The sequence below is a fragment of the Leptonychotes weddellii genome, chromosome 2 (genome assembly GCF_054177405.1).
Source record: "Leptonychotes weddellii isolate Sample4059 chromosome 2, ASM5417740v2, whole genome shotgun sequence".
NCBI lineage: Eukaryota > Metazoa > Chordata > Mammalia > Carnivora > Phocidae > Leptonychotes > Leptonychotes weddellii.
The window spans coordinates 27,022,027-27,040,449 of NC_138370.1; the positions used below are offsets into that span (position 1 = coordinate 27,022,027).

The window sequence follows — 18,423 nt, forward strand, 5'->3', positions numbered from 1 at the left end:
AAGTACAGGAAATTAATTTGATAAAACACTAAATATTTGTTTCTAGGCGAATTACTTAAAAGGTAAAGAAAAATCTTTCACAGTATCTTATCAAGAGCAGACCAATTGTCCAGGAAACTTTGTCCTTCCAGCAGATTTAGATTTATATAAGCACACTAGTGGTATTAAAGCTTGATTTTAAAATTCCTATAATAGCAATTCAATTTTTAGTCAACTTGACCATACAAGGTTTCCTTTTTTTCTCTCTCTCTCTCTCTGGTCAACTTTCTTTGGCCATAGCTGGTCCTTCATTTTCCTTCTTCCCATTCTGAAATAGCCATTTAGGCAAAATCACTTTCATTTTCCTAAAAAAAAAAAGCATCTCTGTACCTCATACCTTTTCTAACAACAAAAAAATCAAATTTTCCTTGCATACAGAGTTTTTTGCCACCTCATTTCTACTAGCTTTAATTATATATTAGAATTCTTTTTTAAAAAAAGATTTTATTTGAGAGAGAACAAGTGAGCAGAAGCAGGGGGAGGGGCGGGGGAAGAAGAGGGGTAGAAGGAGAAGCAGACTCCTCATTGAGTGGGGATCCTAACGCAGGGCTCCATCCCAGGACCCTAGAGTCATGACCTGAGCCTAAGGCAGAAGCTTAACCAACTGAGCCAACCCAGGCGCCCATATATATATTAGAATTCTTAACCCTTAGAAGCCTTAATTTCTAGTGAAAACTAAGTAAGCCCTTGTGAACTGTTTGTCATACCAGCATTCTTTAAATTGGCAAATTTGGGGACGCTGGGTGCCTCAGTCTGTTAAGCATCTGCCTTCAGCTCAGGTCATGATCCCGGGGTCCAGGGATGGAGCCCCACATCTGGCTCCTTGCTTAGTGGGGAGCCTGCTTCTCCCTCTGCTTGCTGCTTCCCCTACTTGTGCTCTCTCTTTCTGACAAATAAATAAAATCTTTAAAAAAATTGTCAAGTTTGTGAATATATTTCATATCTTAGAAGCATACATTTTCTTATAGTACAGTTTCTTTTGTATGTGGCACCAGACATGTATACTGGCCCATGCAAGTATCTTTAGTTTCTCTGTAATAAGCCAAAAGTGGATAAACCTATGTTCAGTAACCAATATTTCTGTATTTCATTGTATTTGGAAATGACCTAGATAGTCAATGAAATGCCATCACTTAACCTGGCACAACTCTTACCAGTGGAAGTCCAAGAAATTTAGCTATTTTTAGGTAGATATACCATAGAACAGTCATTGTTGAAATGATTACCCAAAAAGTCTCCTCCTATTTCTATTTAATACACTTTTTTTAGCAACCATTTTTAGATTCCTTATGAAGATTTCATGAGACATTAAAGCGGTTAGCCATCGTCTTAAGTTATCTTTCTTGCTGACAAAGTATGTAACAGAGATAGCTTGAGTTCAGTTGACTTTTAGTAAACACAGGTAGAATGTAAGTATTATACTTAATGCTGATAACTCTAAAATTAAACCAACAAAATTAAACTAACTTTTACCAAAGAATTATATGAGAGCATGTGAACTTGATAAACATTTGAGTTCACTTCCATTATATTTCTGAGATTTAGAAATACTTAATTTGATAAACACTCATTTGTCTGTACACCCATTAAATAGACTTCTTTACAAATTTTGACAATAACATCCAGAGGTAGAAAAATGTCGTGTGTGTGTATATACATACATACATATGTATATATCCTATATCCATAAATATAAAAAGGCAGACACAGGGACTCCATAGCTTCATTCTTAAAATTTTAGCTATAAATCAGGTGCAATCCAAAACTCACTAGTTTATGAATCCTGGTGTCTCTGGCAGATGGAACAAGATAATGTTACCCACTTAGATGGTTCTAGTTTTTTACTAATATTTGTGGAGAAGTCTTTTAAGATTTGTCTTTGTCCTTGACAAGTGATATTATGATGACTGTGGACCAGATTGTGCAAAGGAGCTTTTACATCTCCCTTATTTTTAGTCTTACAGTATAGTTTTCCTTCCTCCTGGGGTGTTTGCTCTTCAAAGACATGGTAAGATTTACATCTTCAAGGGACAAATAAGAATGTAAGCTTTCTCCTAGGATTTTTGGAGTGTGTTTGTCTATCAGAAATCTGGGGTAATTTCTTCTTTTTCTTAAGTGCACGACAATTGTACTTTCAATGTCCCGATTATTTTTATGGTATCTTCAAATGTCTGAAGGCAAATAGGAAAAGGTGAGTGGACTTGGAGTTGCTCTTAGAGTTACGATTTTGTATCTCTAAAGATTCAAGTCGTAAATCAAGAACTATTTATTCTAATTCTTTTTTTTTTAAGATTTTTAAATTTTTATTTATTTGACAGAGAGAGACAGTGAGAGAGGGAACACAAGCAGGGGGAGTGGGAGAGGGAGAAGCAGGCCTCCCGATGAGCAAGGAACCCCATGAAGGGCTGTATCCCAGGACCCTGAGATCATGACCTGAGCCGAAGGCAGAAGTCTGTGTAATGACTGAACCACCCAGGGATTATTCTAATTCTTCTTTTTGTTTTGTTTTTGGGATTTTGGTTTTTTTTCCCCCTTGGTCTACATCCCTGCAAGCTATGTTCAAAGAATTAGGTAGTTTTTTTTCCACTATAAGAATACCATTATTAAAGAGTTTGAGTAGCCCACCCAAGCACACTATTTTGATTTTGTCTTTTTATCAGGGAAGAATACTGTGTATTAATACGTAAATTACAAGACTTTTGTGTTCTGGAGCTTCAGGGTTTAGAGCAGTATGCCTTTGAAAAGACTGTACAAAGTGTTCAGCAAAGGCGTTTGGATGTTCCCCTGCTTTTTGAGTGCCCAATTTAACCTTTGATCAATTCACCTGAGGGGGAGAAGCCTCTATTTATGTTTCTGTCAGTCCCTGAATATCAGCCTCCAGCTGAACCATTTCCTGGTCACGTGCAGGAGGGCCTGGAGATTTTCTGGACTACTGTTGCCTCTGTGAGGGAGATTTTATATGGGGGGTGGGGGGCTGGCTTGTGTGATAACTACAGGATTATCATGGTTGTGAAGAACACCCCTTAGCAGCCAAATATATTCCCTGTGAGTGGACTTGTGAATGGCCATTAATCTTTTCAGTTCCCCTTTAAAACTGGTAGGATCTAAAAGTAGGGGTAAAGGGCTCTGTAATTTAGATGTGCTGTTGATCAGGGGACACAGGTTCTTTGAGTGGAGGTCCACGACATATCCACAAAAGACATTGCTTAGGAAGCCCTGCAGCTCATACAGCCTGATTACAGAGCCCAGCAAAAAGAGCGTTATTGTTTATCCCAGATGCTTCTCATAAATTTGCTTCCTTGCCTTCTGCATTTATATGAGTAACTTCTCCATTTGGGGCCTAGAGAAGAGGCTGGAGTGCTCTGTAAATCTTGTCAGAAAAGGGAAGCTAAAATAGGTGGCTGAGTGTTTACCTCATTTTCTGGGAAGGTGGGGGAAACCTTTGGGGAGGTAAAGGAATTTGGGGAGGCAGTCAGGCCAGGTCTTAAGAAGGGAAATTTATGTTGGTTGTGGACTTTAGTTTTTGTTCTGATTTCTGTTCTTTCATCTTATTAAGGAAATCTCTACTTTTTCTATGGTCTTTCCATAGGAACCAGTAAGACAATTGCTTTATGATGAGAGCTTTCTATTTTTTTTTTTTCAAATATAGTTTTCCTAAGTTTCCTAAGTCAATCAATCTATTGATGGGTAGGCTCTATTGATGGGTAGGATCTAGTATTCTTAATAGCTACTCAAACCAGTAAGCCTTTTTATGGCTTAACCAAGGATGCAATAGGTAGTCCAGAGGAAAGTGCAAAGGGTGTGGCCCTCATAAGATCCAGAAAGTTCTCTCCCTAAGTCAGCCTAAGAAAGCAAAGATCTTTGTTGTCTTGGTTGGTAAGAAAGGTGTAGTGGAAACAGTGTCTGTGGTCTCCCATGGGATCATGAGATGCCTCCAGTCATAGACCCACTGCTCTGTGACACCAGGCAGGTGCTGCTGGAATGGGACTTTTCCAGCACTAACAAGACAGCCAAGGTTTAGATGACAAAGGCCACTTATTGGCTGCCTTAAGACAGATTTCCCTGAGAGCTGGCATGGCTGGACAAAGAAAGTGCTCTTGTGACTTTGCATTTCAGAATATCAGAGTATTCAACTGGCCACACCATACGCACCTGTACTTCCCCCTTCCAGTGGGCAGGGACCTGAGAAAATATTCTCACTGGTCACAAAACCAGACTCTCAAGATGTAAAACAAGATGTAGGGAAACCTCATCTGGTTTTTACATAGGAGACCCACAGCAAATTTGTCTAAACAGACACCGATCTGGTGAGAACCTTGAACTCACCAGTCTGTGTGGCCGATTGGAAACACAGGCTAATAGGACCTCTCCCTGTGTCCTAGCCTATGGTTTTGTCTCTTAAGACAATGACACAAAAGACTAAGATAGAGGAAAACAATGCCCATCTCTTGGAGGAAAAGGATTGATAGAAAACAAGAGTACTCTTTTTTTTTTTTATTATGTTAATCATCATACATTACGTCATTAGTTTTTGATGTAGTGTTCCATCACTGTCTTTTGTTTGCGTATATGACTGCACATGACCCAGTGCTCCGTGCAGAATGTGCCCTCTTTAATACCCATCACCAGGCTAACCCATCCCCCCACCCCCCTCCCCTCTAGAACCCTCAGTCTGAAAACAAGAGTACTCTTAATAGATTTTTACCGGAGTTGCTATACCCAAGGAACTAGTTCACACTAATGTTTTCTCCTGCTAATCTGAATTTGGAAAAAAAAAAAAGAAAGAAAGAAAAGGACTTTCACCACTTTCATTTCCACCAGATCCCACAGCCAGAGATCTGGGAAACTGACGTGGTAAGAATTTTTACCTTCTGCCAGCTTCTGTCAAAGGTCCTGGGATCTCTCAACCACAGAAGCTCCAGAGGGAGCAGTTCCAGTGAGTGGAGGGTTCTATATGGGGGCACCATATCTGCAGGGGAAGAATACTTTTTCCTTCTTTCTTCTAAGTTCCTTGCCTGGACTAATAATTAAATTGGTATACGACAGGTTAACAGGAGAAAACAAATTAATTTCCTGCATAGGGGAACCCCAAAGAGATGAGGCTCCCAGTCAGGCAGTTGAGGCCTGTATGTCATCTTGAGCTAGGGAGAAGAGGTGAGGCTGTGGGACTTCAAAGGAGAGGAAGATAATTCATAGGAAGATAAGCAAATGCTTGATAAACAAATGTTTGCCATGTCCTAGGAGTCAGTCTTTGTGATGTAAAAAGCTATCTCTGGCATTAGCTCTCTTCCTGGTCCAGACTCTATCTAAATTGTTTTAGACAGTTAAGGAAGAAGTAAAAAGCTCTTCTTGAGTCTATTGGCCTTGATTGTCTTACCTTCAAACAATCCATATGCCAACATAGCATATTTTCAGGTCATGTATTCTTTTTTTTTTAATAATTTTTTATTATGTTATGTTATCTGCTCCCCTTGACTTTGTAAGGAACAAGTATGTAAAATTTTTAGGTATTTTTTGAAGTGCTCAGTCCTGGGGGTTCTTGACATAGCCATTTTTTCTCACAAATGAAATAATCTACAGATGGAAATCTACATTCATCCTTCGCCCATCCATCTATCCCTTAATTTCCATTCAATAATTAATATGCTAATAATAATTTCTATTATATAGTGAGTGCTTATTATATGCCATATAATAACCTGGTCAATTTACACTTACCTACTTGAAGGTATACAACAGTTTTGTAGTACTATAGTACTATAATACTACAATATTCTTTTTCTATGTGGAAGAATTTGGAGGACAAAGTAGGTTAGATATCTTACCCAAGATATTATAACTAATTGTAAGAGAGCCTGGATTTGAATCAAGCTCTAACTCCAAGCCCCCATTTGTTCCCTTGTATCAAGCTGCCTCTTGATGAAAGATATCAGGAGGAACAGTATTTTGTGTTTCTAATACAACTTGGAATAAATCTGTCTCTGACAGTGTCTGACATCCTCTCTAAGGAGGATAAGGAAATTAAGCCCCCTCAAATGTACACTCTCCACCTCCCAGTCAGATGACTGTCAGATCGAATCAGGGCACAGCTTCTATTGCTGGTCACTAGTGCCATGTGGTTTATTGTCAGTCTTTACTAAATACCGCATCTCAGCAGGATCAACTAAATCTGTGTATTAGGAAAAATAACAAAGGAATTAAAGGATTTCATATGAGCATCAAAACTTCATCCTCATATCAACATCCTATGTGATTTCCAGAAGAAGGACTTTGTTGTGCAAAGAAGGTCATCTCATTAAGAAATGGAAGACAAATCTTATTCCTCTTACTTTTCTTTATTAATCCTCCTCATAAAATATTGATTTTTTAAAAAATGTAAGTTCTTCCCTGCATAAGACCTTTTTTGTCTAGAGCTAACCATTTTAGTCAAAATTCTGTTGCTTTTGGAATAGTGGAACTGATCTTTTGATTTGTGTAAGTCCAAACTGGTGATGAATGAAGGATTTGATGGATTGGAAGAAATACCGTAAAATTAGGGTATAATTGGTATGATTAAGCACCTGATATGGAAATAATGGAATCTATGCATTTAAGTTATGTTTGTACTTATTTTTAGAGCTTCTGTAGCTATATTTTTCTTAAAAGTGTAAAACAAAATCGAAATGGTAGAAACTATGAGTTTGAAATTTGTAAAAGAGTAAATGAAAACAGTTGATAAACATGTTTTAATATTCAACTTGGCTGGTAACCAAGAAGTATATGTGAAACAATATTCATTTTATCCATCAATTAACAAATATCACCAAATGTTTAATGCTGGTGAGGATGAGGAAAATTGGTAAAGTCCTATAATACTGGTGGCTATGTCAATTTGCAGAGTTTTTCTGAAAATAAATTTAGTCACACATATATACTTAATACATATTTGTTACAGAGAATGGTCACAGCATTTCATCATGGCTTCATTGAACTCTTTATTTAGATATGCTTGTCCTTTGCCTTCATTTAACCTACAGTCTAAAGGAAGGTACATTGGTATACATAAATAATTATGTAGTAGTACAAAGTATTATGGAAGGACAAAGAAGGAATGTATCCTGGAATTTTTGTTGTTTCAGTAGGGCTTTACATATGACATGTCAACTAAATAAAGCCTGAAAGATGAGAACAGGCTATAAGCCAAACAAGGAGGAATTAGTAACGTAGGCAGAAGAAAAAGCGTGGCGCAGGCAGATCCCAGGTTAAGTGTTGGACCCCCGAAGGAATAGACAGTCCCTGGAGCCTCCTGTTGGTGAAATGATTCAGTGTGAAGGAGGGCGAGCAAGAATGACGATGAAGCCTGGACCAGTGGTAGTCATTCAGAATAGTGGTGATGACTAGGGGCAGGGTAGTAGGAATAGGGATGAAAAGCAGTTACTGAATTACAAAGATATTTAGGAGACAGAACCAGTAGGGCTTAGTGATAAATTGGATATGGGGTCCGAGCAGAAGAAAGTAGGTGATGCCCAGCCCTGGGGAACTTGGAGAACTCAGTGACTGCTAAGGTTACTCTTTCATTTGGGGAACTTAGGCCAAAGAACAGATCTAAGGGTACAAGTAATTCTAAGCTGTGCTTTAGGCATAAAAAGTTTGAGGGTTCTACAGGTACCTGGGGGGCTCAGTCCGTTGGGTGTTGACTCTTGGTTTCAGCTCAGGTCACGATCTCAGGGTCCTGGGATCAAGCCCTCTGTCCTGCTCTGCCCTCAGAAGAGAGTCTGCTTGAGGTTCTCTTCCTCTGCCCATTCTCCCACTTGCACGTTCTCTTTCTTTCTCTCTCTCTCAAATAAATCTTTAAAAACATTTTTTTTGAGGGGTCTATGGGGACGTTTATGTGAACATATCTTGAGGCAATTTCTTACATAGATTTGAATGTCCAGAGACAGAAATGAGTTGAAGATACATATTGAGTCTAATCAGAATATAAGTAAGTGCAGCATTATAATATCGATATAAAATAAAGTCTGGAAATACCTGTTAAATAGTAAGACAATGGCAAGATCAAAATTGACATCTACTCTCAATCATTAAGAATCTGGTTAATGAAAAGTAATACCATGACAATATGAAATAACATCTCACAAATATGCACAGAAAACCCAAATATTCAATATACATCTGATAAAGAAAGATACAGGAATGAAATATACTGAATTATGAATAGTAATAATCTTTGGGAATTTGGTGACAATGGACAACAATGTGTTCAAGAATATATGTATTATTTGTCTTTTTCTCTAGTGTTTCATAAGACATAATTTTCAGTAGAAAACATCATAAAAGTTAAAGATTATATTTTTTGTTGTATTTGATTTTACTAGAATGTTTGCAAGTTACAAGGTCATCCTAAGAGAGATTTTACAAGGTTGTTTTCTGCATATAATTTCTCAGTAGATGATAACACAAGACTTAGTCGTATATTCAGTCTTTTGTCTCCTGTCCAAATGAAAGCAGAATGGGGAAAATATTATTGTGTCAACAGAGATTTCAACCTAAGTTTGCTCCTTGGAGCTCTTTGACAAGTTGTTTAACCTCTGAGGGCCTGAGATAAGAGTTGGCCCAGATTTTATCTAAGATGAACTCCCACTCTGTTTTGCTTGAGTCCAGATCACCTACAAAAAATGTATCAAACCATGTTGCAGTCAAATTGGCCCATATTAAAATTTTGAGCTATGCGATTTATGGGTCACCATCTGAGTTTTTAAAATGTGACCGACATGTAATGGAAATGTGTTTATTTCAAAGGGAATTTAGTGTTTGTTCCTTATGCTTTTGTTTCCCACCTTTTGTTTCTTCTTTTTGTCATAAAAAGATTGAAAGTCCCTGCTGTATTCGTGTGCAGAACATAAAACATGAAGCTCTTCCTGAAAGGTAATTTTCCAAGAATGAAAAATATGAGAATAGTGTTTGATTGTTTGGTTTTCTGTCATTCAGTGTTGCATTAAAACAACCATTTTTCCATAACTATGAATGGCCTCACTCTCGAAAACTGTCAGTTACAAATGAAAAGCGATAACACTTTGAAAAGCAAAACCTTTCCCAAATCCCACTAGGTTTTCAGAAGAATTTGAAAACTAGTCAGTGGTACATATTCATAGATAAACGTATCCATTGTTGGGGGAAAAAATTAAGAAACAATTTCTAAGCTTCATCTTATCTACTATTTTCAGCAAAATATTACTCTTTTTTTTTATACTTTAGAATGAATAATTTTTATAAATCTTATAATCTAATCCTTTACATTTTTTCCTAGGGACATATTTGTTAGTTTTTGTCTGATTTGTGAATTTTAATAAGTAGAAGTTAGACACCATGAAGTAAAGTCTAGAAGTTGCCATCATTTACGGAGCCTTTTATATTCCTTTACTCAACAGATAATTGTTTATGTATATGTATATAAATATACACACACTATATATATGTATATATAAGTATATAGTTATATATTGTGTTTATTTTTGGAACATATTTTGAAAATATAGTGAAAGCAAAACAATAAAAATTTAAATCCTTAATAATCTCATCACAGGTAGAGAACCATTGGACTACATTTGGCCTCTTATATCGGAGTCCCATTGGAGAAACTGTTATCGTGGGAACAAGGGTCTTGTGCTAAATCTGGTTGTATGTTGCTTGTTTCTGTTCAGGAACAAGGCCTGCCATCAGAAATAGTGTGAAATCTCTGACTTAGACTCAATGTCAGAAGTCTGTTTTGTGTATAAGTCAAGGGAGAACCAAAATGGTGTTCATTTTAAAAACAAAAAGAACTTTCCCTGTGGCCTTGGGAGATAGGCCACTTGTGTTGGTATGGCTTAAAGAATAACTCCATCCCATGTATCAGAACAAACATGGTTTCTCCCTCATGAAAAGCATACACAAAGAATTACTTTAACCTGGCTTTGGGACCCGTTTTGTTAAACCAAGAATGCTATCTCTCTGTAGTTTGGTAGTTTCTTTGTATCTACATCTCAGAAAGCTCTTAGTCAAAGGCACATAAAAACAGGGATGTTGGGGGAATGCCTGGGTGGCTCAGTCGGTTAAGCATCTGCCTTCGGCTCAGTTCATGATCCCAGGGTCCTGGGATCAAGACCCACGTTGGGCTCCCCACTCAGCGGGGAGTCTGCTTTTCCCTCTCCCTGCTCATGCTTTCTTATCCTCTCTCTCTGTCTCTCAAATAAATAAAATCTTTTAAAAATTCTTAGAAACACGGATGTTGGAGCCAAGTATGGCCAATGATTTAGTATAAATGTTAAAGTAAACTCTAAAATGTGAGTTCTGTTGAAGATATATTTATATCTCCCTGTTTTCAACTTGTATTCCGTGATGGCACATGCCATGACTTAGGTTGGAATGCCTTCTCCCATTTGTTCCCCCCTTCATTTCCTGTGTCCAAATTGTGCTGAAATGTTTTCTTCCTTGTGATGTTTGCCATGAACCCTCCCAAGGAAAGTCAGGCTGGCTCTTTCCACAGTGCTCCTATGACATTTTGTGTATAGTTCCAATATACTGTTGGCATGTTTATCATTGTTCTATAATTTTTTGTCTCTAATTTAGTGTGTGAGCTCCTTGAGTAAATTAACTATGTTTTAGTGAACTTTGAATCTCCAATACAGAGAACATTGACTAACCTTAGTAGACATGCACATGTACGTCAATTAAAAAAATGAACATATGAACGTAAATTATGATAATTTGGAGAATAGTGAATGTCCTTTCATAAGCTCTACTGAAATCTAAGGTTTCTTGTTTGAGGAACAAAGAGTGACCCTTCATATTTCTTTGACTGTGTTGTAAGCATTGTTTACTATCTTCCACTCTGCAAAATTTAAGATCTGCTCAATGGAATAATATCCTAGGTTGATGAGATAGAAGATCGACACAGGTGAAGTGAACTATGCAAATGCAGTGATATATGAAACATTTCCATTTTTATGAGAGGTTGGGAAGAAGGCAGAATAGTTTGAGTTAAAAAAAAAAAAAGAAAACTCTTATTGAGGCCTAGGGAAAGAGTCTGTGTTTCATAAATTGCATTAAATATTTGCTATGTAAGATTCCGATTGTTGTTCTGCATTCAGTGGGTGCAGTGCATTCCCTATCTAATTAAATAACCATATGGAGACAAGCCACATTTCTGTAAACAAAAGCAAAGAACCCAGCTCTTTTGTGCTGTGTTAGATTATGTAACTTGGTTTCCCTCCTATGGCTTTCTGCTCCGACTTGCATATTGCCGTGGACCAGTATGCTTACAGACACTGAGTGGATTTTAAAGAGCTATTTCTAAGGTGCCTTGCTCATTTAAATATTATAGAGAGAGGGGCTCTGGAATACTGTGAAATCTCCTATGGTTAATAACTGCTTGCCTATTAAAGGCAATGGTTTTGGGATCTGGCCAGCAGGAAATCCATTGTATATCATCCTACTGCTTTGCAGGATGACCATGTGCCTGGTGTATGGTATAAGCATTTGCTACGTGTTTATTGAATAAATAAATGCTTCACAGCATGTGTTCCTGGGTTTTGACCTAACAAAATTATACTAACATACATATGGGTAGTAAATAGTAAAAACACATTACAAGCAACAGTTCCATATCATGAGGGCTCTGGGTTGAAAATAAGAGTCGTAATCACAAAATTGAAATACAAATATTAGGATAATAAGCTTGGGAATGGAAGTCCTAGAGATCATAATTATAAATATCTTTCTTTTGTTTGCTGTTCTTTATCCAGGCAGTGGAAGTGGTGGCATATTGTATTTATGTAACATTTGGGCATTTACTGTGTATTTTTTATATATATTATCTCACTTTAATGTCACAAACCGCTGACTAATAAATTTCAGTTGCTCATTTTTATGAATGAGAAAATTGGAACCTCGTAGTTAAGTTACTCACCAAAGTTCACAGAGGTAACCCAGAGTTTAAGTCAGATTATTTGTTTCTAAAGTTCTTCACTCTTGCCAGATTTAGTCTTTGATTAATGGCAGAATTATTGGTTGGACATTGAAACAAATAGGAATGTTTTGTTCCAGTGAGAGTACAAGCATACTTTGGAGATAGAAGAGGAAAATAAGGGGCTCCTGGGTGGCTCAGTTGTTAAGCATCTGCCTTTGGCTCGGGTCATGATCCCAGGGTCTGGCATCGAGCCCTGCATTGGGCTCTCTGCTCAGGGGGAAGCCTGCTTCTCTCTCTCCCACTCCCCCCGCTTATATTCCCTCTCTCGCTGTCTCTCACTCTGTCAAATAAATAAATAAAAAATCTTTAAAAAAAAAAAAAAGGAAAATAAAAAGAAGAAATGTGTTTCAAAGTACTCTTGTGGGTAAAAAGTGTGAAAATAATTTGGGATTTCTCAAAACCTGTTAAAGCTCAACTCCATTTGTACTCTAACGCTGTGCAATGCCAACATATTTTGCCGATGAATCCCACTTCGGAATGACTCTGGCCTCCAGTGTGCCCAATCCTGTTACAGATTTAACAGATCAACCAGTGGAATAGTGGCAGTTTTGTATGGTTAAACATGATAGAATGGCATTGCCCTGATGCCAGTCTCTTTCTTTCTGAGGTTCACTGTTTCCCGTAATACTCCTTGTTATTTTTTTTTAAGATTTATTTCATTATTTTTATTTTTATTTTATTTTTTTAAAGATTTTATTTATTTATTTGACAGAGAGAGATACAGCGAGAGAGGGAACACAAGCAGGGAGGAGTGGGCGAGGGAGAAGCAGGCTTCCCGTCGAGCAGGGAGCCCGATGTGGGACTCGATCCCAGGACCCTGGGATCATGACCTGAGCCGAAGGCAGACGCTTAACGACTGAGCCACCCAGGCACCCCTATTTCGTTATTTTTAGAGAGAGAACAAGGGTGTGTGCCTGAGCACAGGGGCAGGGGCCAAGGGAGAAGGAGAAGTTTAAGCAGACTTACCGCTGAGTGCGGGGCCCAACATGGGGCTCAATCTCAGGACCCTGAGGTCATGACCTGAGCTGAAACCAGGAGTCTGATGCTTAAGGGACTGCGCCACCCAGGCACCCCTACTCCTTGTTATTTTTAATTGGAGTTTCAGTAGTTAAATATTCCTGCTCAGAGATGAAACAATTTCCAAATGAAATATTGAAAAAGCTTTCTCATTTTATTTTCAAACACATATTCTTCAACTTCGTTGTTTTCTAACTTTAGTGAAGATACCTATTTTCAAACACGTATTCTTCAACTTCATTGTTTTCTAACTTTAGTGAAGATACCTAGTCATTTGATCATAATTAGTTGAGTACTTTCTGTGTTCTTCTCTCAAGAATACTTTCTCAAGACCTTGTCTAGGATGTGCCCATAATATACCTGAAATCACAGTCCAACTAATGGGGTAACTGTGTGAGTGATCTTTAAGATCAATATTATACTTAATTGTAGGCTGTGAGGTACCACACAGGTAATGTATCATTTTATATCTTTTTTTGGTTTTATGAACTGCATGCTACTGCCATAAGGCACTCACTAAATTACCGCACCAGACTTCGAAGGGTCCATTCATCTGAACTAAACTGGAATTGTGAGGTGATTGGAGTCAGAGCTCTTTCAAATTCTGAGCCCCATTGACTAGCTGGATCACCTTAGACAAAGCACAGAATCGAAGCATTTCCTCAAATGCAAACAGGATACTGTGCCCACCACAGAGAGTTGATACGGAGCTTAAGTGACTTAATCCACACAGAAGGTGTATCACCATAATCTGTAATCATTCAATACCTAGCTGCTCTTACTTTACTGTGTGATATCCTAGTTTCCTTGGTTTTTAGCTGTCCAAAATCAGTGACACTGAGAGCATTGAATTTAATAAAATGAAGCTTGGAGCCCTGGCTTTGTTGAAGAAGGAAGATCTAGTTGTATCAGTGAGGAATATCTTCTGCAGAAACAACAGAAAATCTGAGTGTTAGTAGTTTAAATAAGTAAAGACTAAAAAAAAATTGTCTGGAGGTGGATGCTCTGTGGTGTTATTTCAGCCTCTGTGTTGTCTGCTCCTCTGGGACTTTTTTTCCTCTTGATCTTCCCTAGTTAAGGCAGGGACAAAGGGGAGAAGGGACAGAACCTACCAGACCTGTTTCCTTTATCAGGAAAATGAAAGCTTTCTCAGGAATCTCTGCTTATGACTCATTGGCTAGATGGCTGTCACGTGACCGTTCCTGCCTGCAAAAGAGTAAACTGAGTCCATGACTTCTCCAGCCTCTATTGTAAAAGCAAGTATGGGAAAAGGCAGTTGACTGGGTCATATAGTTGCCAGCATTCATCACACCAGGTTTAAAACTTTTCTTTGAATTAGAAAGCAGGGGCAGATGTATTGAGGTCAGTAGGTACATTTACCCTGAAGCCCAGAAGTATTCAGGCAGGCTTCCATAAAACCATTTATTAAAGTAAATTGCCCTCCACCCCCAACACCTCCAAAGAAGAGGATTTGTTGGCAAATTCTAAGCCCCTGAAAAGTACTCAAGTCACTTTCTTTCTTTCAGTCACATCCCTTTTGCTTTGATGAATCCCCTGAGAATTTCCTGAGCAATTACGTTCTAAGCCAGAAGGTGGGGTTGAGCCCAGCGGGCCTCCTTGGGGCAAAATGGAGGTAGGTGACTCCCAGCCTTGTGGGGTAAGGAAGGGGTATCATCCTGGAGGTCAGCCTGTGGGGAGAACCCAGCCTTCTTGCAGCACCAAAGCCATCTGAAGGGCAGGGCATTATTGTAATGCGAACTTGATCCTGAGCCCATGGTGAGACTTAGGGGAGGGGAAGTGGGACTAGGGGAACAGTGTTAGGTAAATACCACTCCCAACACTTCACTATACAAAACAAAAAACAAAACAAACAAAAACAACAAAAAACAAAAATCAAACCAAAACAAGCAAACAAAAAAATCACTTATTTCATTTCTTTGTTGGAAGGATACAAATAAATGGTAATATGTATGCAAATATACCTATGATCTCACTTTCCCACTGCCACCCTTGATAAATTGATTTTTTCCTTTGTTCCTTGTTTTCATGGATCCTGACCCTTTTTGTATACATATATGACTCTGACATGGCTTCAGTAATAATTAAGATGTAATGTTAAAATTTGCCTCTCCCCCACCACCTCCTCTGAGCATTAGGATTGACTGATTCTTTTTTTTTTCCTGATAAGGATCTATTTATTTTTTTATTATGTTATGTTAATCACCATACATTACATCATTAGTTTTTGATGTAGTGTTCCATGATTCATTGTTTGCGTATAACACCCAGTGCTCCATTCAGTACGTGCCCTCTTTAATATCCATCACTAGGCTAACCCATCCCCCCACCCCCTCCCCTCTAGAACCCTCAGTTTGTTTCTCAGAGTCCATAGTCTCTCATGGTTCATCTCCCCCTCCGATTTCCCCCACTTCATTCTTCCCTTCCTGCTATCTTCTTCTTCTTCTTTTTTTTTTAAACATATAATGTATTATTTGTTTCAGAGGTACAGGTCTGTGCTTCAACAGAGGATTGACTGATTCTTAATGGAGGTCCTTGAGATAGTCAGGACACTTACCCACCTACTTTTCTTTTTTTTTTTTTCCTAAAGATTTTTATTTATTTGAGAGAGAGAATGAGATAGAGAGAGAGAACATGAGACGGGGGAGGGTCAGAGGGAGAAGCAGACTCCCTGCTGAGCAGGGAGCCTGATGCAGGACTTGATCCTGGGACTCCAGGATCATGACCTGAGCTGAAGGCAGTCGCTTAACCAACTGAGCCACCCAGGCGCCCCCCCCCCCCCACCTACTTTTCTATTCCACTCTTCTGCTCTGTTTCAGGTGAAAGCTGAACTTGTTACTTTATTTAAAGGGTATTTATTAAAATAGCAGGAGGGTAGCCTAATTGCTTTTAGATCTCTGTTTTGTGAATTGGATGGTTTAAACTTGATTTGTGATCTAGTGCCTTTGTCATTTTATTGATTCTGAATAAATGTGGCCTTACTATTCATTTAGGGTTAGTTATGATGCTCCTTGCCCCTGTTTTAGTAGTTACTTTGGACATCGGTGCATTGTTACTAGTTAAGCAAAATTCATCCTTCGGAATGTATGTCTGTGGCTATTCATTCAGGCTACCGCCATATGGTTTGGATATTCTTTATCAGGTGACCCTTTTCTGCAGCAGTGAATTACTTTGGACAGAACTCAAGCCCGTGATGGGAGTGTGAGCTGTTTGATGTCCATATAAAATCTTTTAATACCTTTGTCATTTCCTCTAATGCATGGATTTACAAAAGCCTGAGGGGACTTAGTATTTATTGAAGATGAAAATTGGCATGAGCAGTCAGTAACAAAATGAATTAATATATGATCTATTTTATGAAGTCCATTGTAAATGTAATTTAAAACATTTAAAAAAAAACCCTCTCAGATTCTGTCCTGAAACCCTTCTTATTCCATATGGCATATACACGTTTTATTTTCTGAGTGACTGTGTTGGTACTTTTATGACATAAATTGTTTATTCTCTTGCTATTTAGGGCATTTGCTTTCTGATGAATTTTTGGTACATCCAGTTACGTATGAGTGACTTTTCTATTACAAATGCATTTTAAAGCTTATAGTATCTTTTTTTTTAAAGATTTTATTTATTTATTTGACAGAGAGAGACACAGCGAGAGAGGGAACACAAGCAGGGGGAGTGGGAGAGGGAGAAGCAGGCTTCCTGCTGAGCAGGGAGCTGGATGTGGGGCTCCATCCCAGGACCCTGGGATCATGACCTGAGCTGAAGGCAGACGCTTAATGATTGAGCCACACAGGCGCTCCTGAAGCTATAGTATTTTAAACTCTTTGTTGTGTGAGATTTTCCCCCCTTATGTTGATGTATTTAGTGGAAAAAACTAGTTTGGAGATTCAAACTCTTGTTTAATTCATTGTGGGGGCACGAGTGGTGCTCGTGTGTTCCCACTGGCAAGGCATGTTTTTCATAACTCACTTCCTTTTATTTCCTAGAATTAGAGGCAACCATACCTCTTGTGCCCTAGTCCCTCCCTCTTGATTTGCATTTGAGAATGCCCCAAGTCTTAAAATATTACCCCCTAATATTGTGGCTTAGGTTTACCTTTGACGGGGCTTACTTGATATAGCTGATTGGCTTAAGTGTGAATAGTAAGAGGCTCAGTTGTTTGTTCTGAATGACACTGAAGGGGCACAGAGAACCAGGTGAAATCACAGGACGCATCCTGTCTGTCACCTAGGCTTGCGCCGGATGAACTGGGTTGTTCTTCCAGGGCTTTCGCTAGGTTCCTTTCCCAGCTTCCTCCTGGAGATTGGTTTGCTTTGAATATGAATAATCCTTTTCAGGGCATAGTTGATCTCAGTACTGTGAAATTCTTGCTTTCTTTGTTCGTTCTTTGGAGTGGCCATGGAAGGCACACTTGTTCCTTCTGGTCATTTCCACAGTGCTTAGTGTTCAGACCTTGCTCCCCTTGACTTTGCCGTAGTTTCCCAGGACTTAAGTCCTTGCTAAGTGTAGTGAAGAAGTAGTGAAGCAAAATCTTGGCTTCTGCTTTTCCCTTTTTATTTTGCTTCTCTCTACTCATCAGTTCCCTAAATTTAGGGGAGAATCATGTCCATTTTTTATCTTTGAAGAAACATAAATATAGGTCCCAAAGTAAAAGCTCACGGCTATTTTAGGGATTCATTTTAGTTTGTCACCTTGGAAGTGAGATTCGCAGTATATCGAGGGGAATGTTGGGGGCAGAGAATGGAGCTGTGGGCCAGTGGAACAAATGTACATTCCTTTTAAGAAGGTTCAGTAAGTTGGTAGGTTTTGGAGAAAACTCTTTCTAAGGTAGAATATTAGCCAGCCTCCAGTTTCAGAGGTAGAGAAGGCAGACGATTTGGAATTTTTTTCACATGTCTTAAGACTAAGTACCCTCCAACAACATGGTCATTATCCACACTCAGTTATGGGAGAACAAAAGCTATTTCCACCATTATTTCAAAGTTTTGAGGCAGCTCGGGGCCTCATTGAACCCCTTGAGGTAACCACTCACCAGACTGAATCTTAAGGTTCAGCCTCTCATCCCCCAGATGTTGTCTCTGTTCTTTCAGCAAAGACCTGCAGACTCAAAAGTGTGGTTTGAGGATGTCTCCTATTCATTATTTTCCCTTGTCTCATGACCCTGAAGGTGTGTCCAGCTAGAAGTACCGTATTATACTAGTTCAGCCTCTAGAAGAGAATTCATCTGCATAGGTTGTATCGATAGGATGCAGTATTTTTCAGCACAGATTCTTAGAGCTGGTGTGGGTTACGCTTTGCATCCTGATGCATGTGCTGTTGATATAGGCAGTGTTCTCATGGCCTCTTTGATTTTGCAG

General features: G+C 38.7%; 1 protein-coding gene across 1 annotated transcript in view; it reads left to right on the forward strand.

Annotated features, from left to right (window-relative positions):
• The first annotated feature begins 8,927 nt into the window (after window positions 1-8,927).
• UNC5D (unc-5 netrin receptor D) overlaps window positions 8,928-18,423 on the forward strand; it is a 234,638-nt gene continuing 225,142 nt past the window's right edge. Inside the window, exon 1 of the mRNA XM_081812892.1 lies at window positions 8,928-8,946. Coding sequence (XP_081669018.1) covers window positions 8,928-8,946 — 19 coding nt within the window. The remainder of the gene's footprint in view (window positions 8,947-18,423) is intronic.